Source organism: Hipposideros armiger, unplaced genomic scaffold (assembly GCF_001890085.2).
Source record: "Hipposideros armiger isolate ML-2016 unplaced genomic scaffold, ASM189008v1 scaffold_904, whole genome shotgun sequence".
Taxonomy (NCBI): Eukaryota; Metazoa; Chordata; class Mammalia; order Chiroptera; family Hipposideridae; genus Hipposideros; species Hipposideros armiger.
In genome coordinates this window covers 384,265-386,728 of record NW_017732254.1, presented here as the reverse complement: position 1 = coordinate 386,728, position 2,464 = coordinate 384,265, and the positions used below count along the sequence as shown (strand labels likewise).

At 35.3% G+C, this 2,464-nt stretch overlaps 1 protein-coding gene across 1 annotated transcript in view; it reads left to right on the top strand.

Annotated features, from left to right (window-relative positions):
* Positions 1-2,464, top strand: part of ABCC9 (ATP binding cassette subfamily C member 9) — a 109,133-nt gene that overhangs the window by 46,854 nt on the left and 59,815 nt on the right. The window contains exon 12 of the mRNA XM_019630365.1: positions 744-894. Coding sequence (XP_019485910.1) covers positions 744-894 — 151 coding nt within the window. The remainder of the gene's footprint in view (positions 1-743; positions 895-2,464) is intronic.

Here is a 2,464-nt window from a genome sequence, read left to right as displayed (position 1 = left end):
TTATTTGCACGGTGGAACTCAGGAACCACTATATCACTGTGGCAATGACTGGAAATGATAAGACTTGCTTTTCACTGCAGAGTGTAGACCTCTGAACAAGTCGTTTACTGTTCAAATTAACTGTGATCAGTTCATTTGGTGCTTTGTCCCACTTAAATAATGAGGTAGTTGATTTCTCATTTTGTGTGAGAAAGGATTTAAAGAAAGAGTATATGAGAAAATTAGTTTTTTATCCCCAAGGAAGATTGATGAAATTTTCAAGATATTTAAAGCTGAAATACCCAATAATTTTTATTTAAAATGTCTGGATAATTGAATAGAAATATTTTCTTGACCTTGCCTGATGGTTAGTAGCCTGGGATTTTTTTATTATACATGCAAATCCAAGTAAGAGATTGGAGAAGACATCATTGTAACAGACCAAATCACTTTCATCCCAATTATTAATTTTAGTCAAAACTGCCTTTTTCTCTCAAACCTATTGAATAATAAAGTTAAAAACTAATATAGATGATTTAGGCAATTCTTTCTTACTCTGTTCATTAGTGTCAGCTGGTCTCATAGTTTGAAAAATAGTAAGTCCTATCTTTTTATTTTTCTTTCCTTTAAACAAAACAAAACAAAATTTACATATCAGAGATAGCTCTGTTTAGAATGCTTTATCGCTGGAGAGCAGTTTTGGGGAAACCAGTTTTGTGAAACATCAACCTCTTCTAAATGTGTTTTGGTTTTATTTCAGTAAGATAATTTCATCTCATTCTGTTACTATCCTTTGTGCATTTCTCTAGGTCAGTTAACCATGATTGTGGGCCAAGTGGGATGTGGGAAGTCCTCCCTTCTCCTTGCCATCCTCGGTGAGATGCAGACACTGGAAGGAAAAGTTCACTGGAGCAAGTATGTGTAATTTTAATTGGTTTGTATTGCTCTGTCACACATATGATGATCTTTCATGGGAAGAAATTAGAGCAGTAGATTCCCATGTTAGGAGTCTGAGGATCCCCTTAGAAATAAGCACTTTATTTATTTATTTATTTATTTATTTATTTATTTATTTAGTGAAACCTTAAATGTCATAAATTAAAAATTACAAAGCAATTTTTATAGAGATTTATATAATAGTATAAACTAGTATGTTGCTGAGATAAAAGTAAGATTGCGATTACAAAGTTAGATTTTAAAGGGAGAACACTCAAAGAAATAATTTAAAAGTTCATCTTGTAATAAAAGAATTTATGGAAAATTTGCATTATGTATAAAGCTTAAATGCAAACAGAGCCTTAATGGTTCTCTGTTCAGAGAAAAAATACCAAACAGTCTTTTGTAGAATCTTTATAATGGGCTGAGAAATCGGCCATTTCTCGTTATACCCAATTTAAACTAGACTCTAGAAGTGTCTGGTTAGAGATATGGATAGGTCAGACAGTCGACTGTGCTGTGCAGTCCTGAAGACATGGAAAAGGAGATTTGTAGCATGGAACGTCTTCTGGATAACTGAATGGTAGACTTGGAGTCTCCAAAGCATATTGAAGTAATAACGTGACTCAGAACCATACTACTATCTACCTAGTAGACTCCCCATAAGCAGTTTTGGAAGAAATTGGTTACAGCTTATCTAAAAAATTGGACTGTAGACTAGTTGTTCTCAACCAGGTGTAATTTGGCGGACATTAGGCAATGTCGGGAGACGTTTCTGACTGTCACAAAGGAGAATTAGGCTGCTACTGATCTAGTTGCTAGAGGCTAGGGATAATGCTAAATAACCTACGAGTTGTACAATGCACAGGAGAGCCCCAGGCCTCCTCACAACAAGGAATCATCTGGTCCCAAATGTCAGTTGTGCCGAGGTTGGGAAACCTTGCTTTAGACCTACAGATGTTCTTTAATCGTTTTGTACCTACCATTGTGAATTCTGTTGTGGCTTAGCCCGCGGTTCACATACTCAGACATCTTTCAAGAATGAGTGAAGACTATTTAAGGTCATTTTGAGAATAGATTCTATTTTAAACTCTAATTAAGAGAATGGAGTGCTTGGATGTGAAATTCAAACTGGAAACAATAGAACTGTAAATCCTATTTTTAGTGTCATCGGCGAAAGAACGAGGCTGAGAGATGTGGATGTATATTTTATTCCTGTTGGGCAAGATTAACAGATAGTAGACAAGAATCTATCCCGTGAATATGCAGCAGAGAACTTGATAAATAACTGCTAACTGCAGTTTGCTTCATGACAAGTTCCTGTTGATCACTAAGATTAGGCACCTGGCAGTGTCTGTGCAGCCACTGTCACCTTCAGTTTGGGATGACTGTATGTTTTGAAAAGCAGGTCTTCCTGGATTAAATTATATTGAGTGACATGTACAGCCATAATCAGTTCTATTGTTTCAGAATGATGCAATTCAACTCAATTATTAAAATATAGAAAAATGAAATGAATAGGTCTTCAGGTGTTTTTCCCCTTATATAG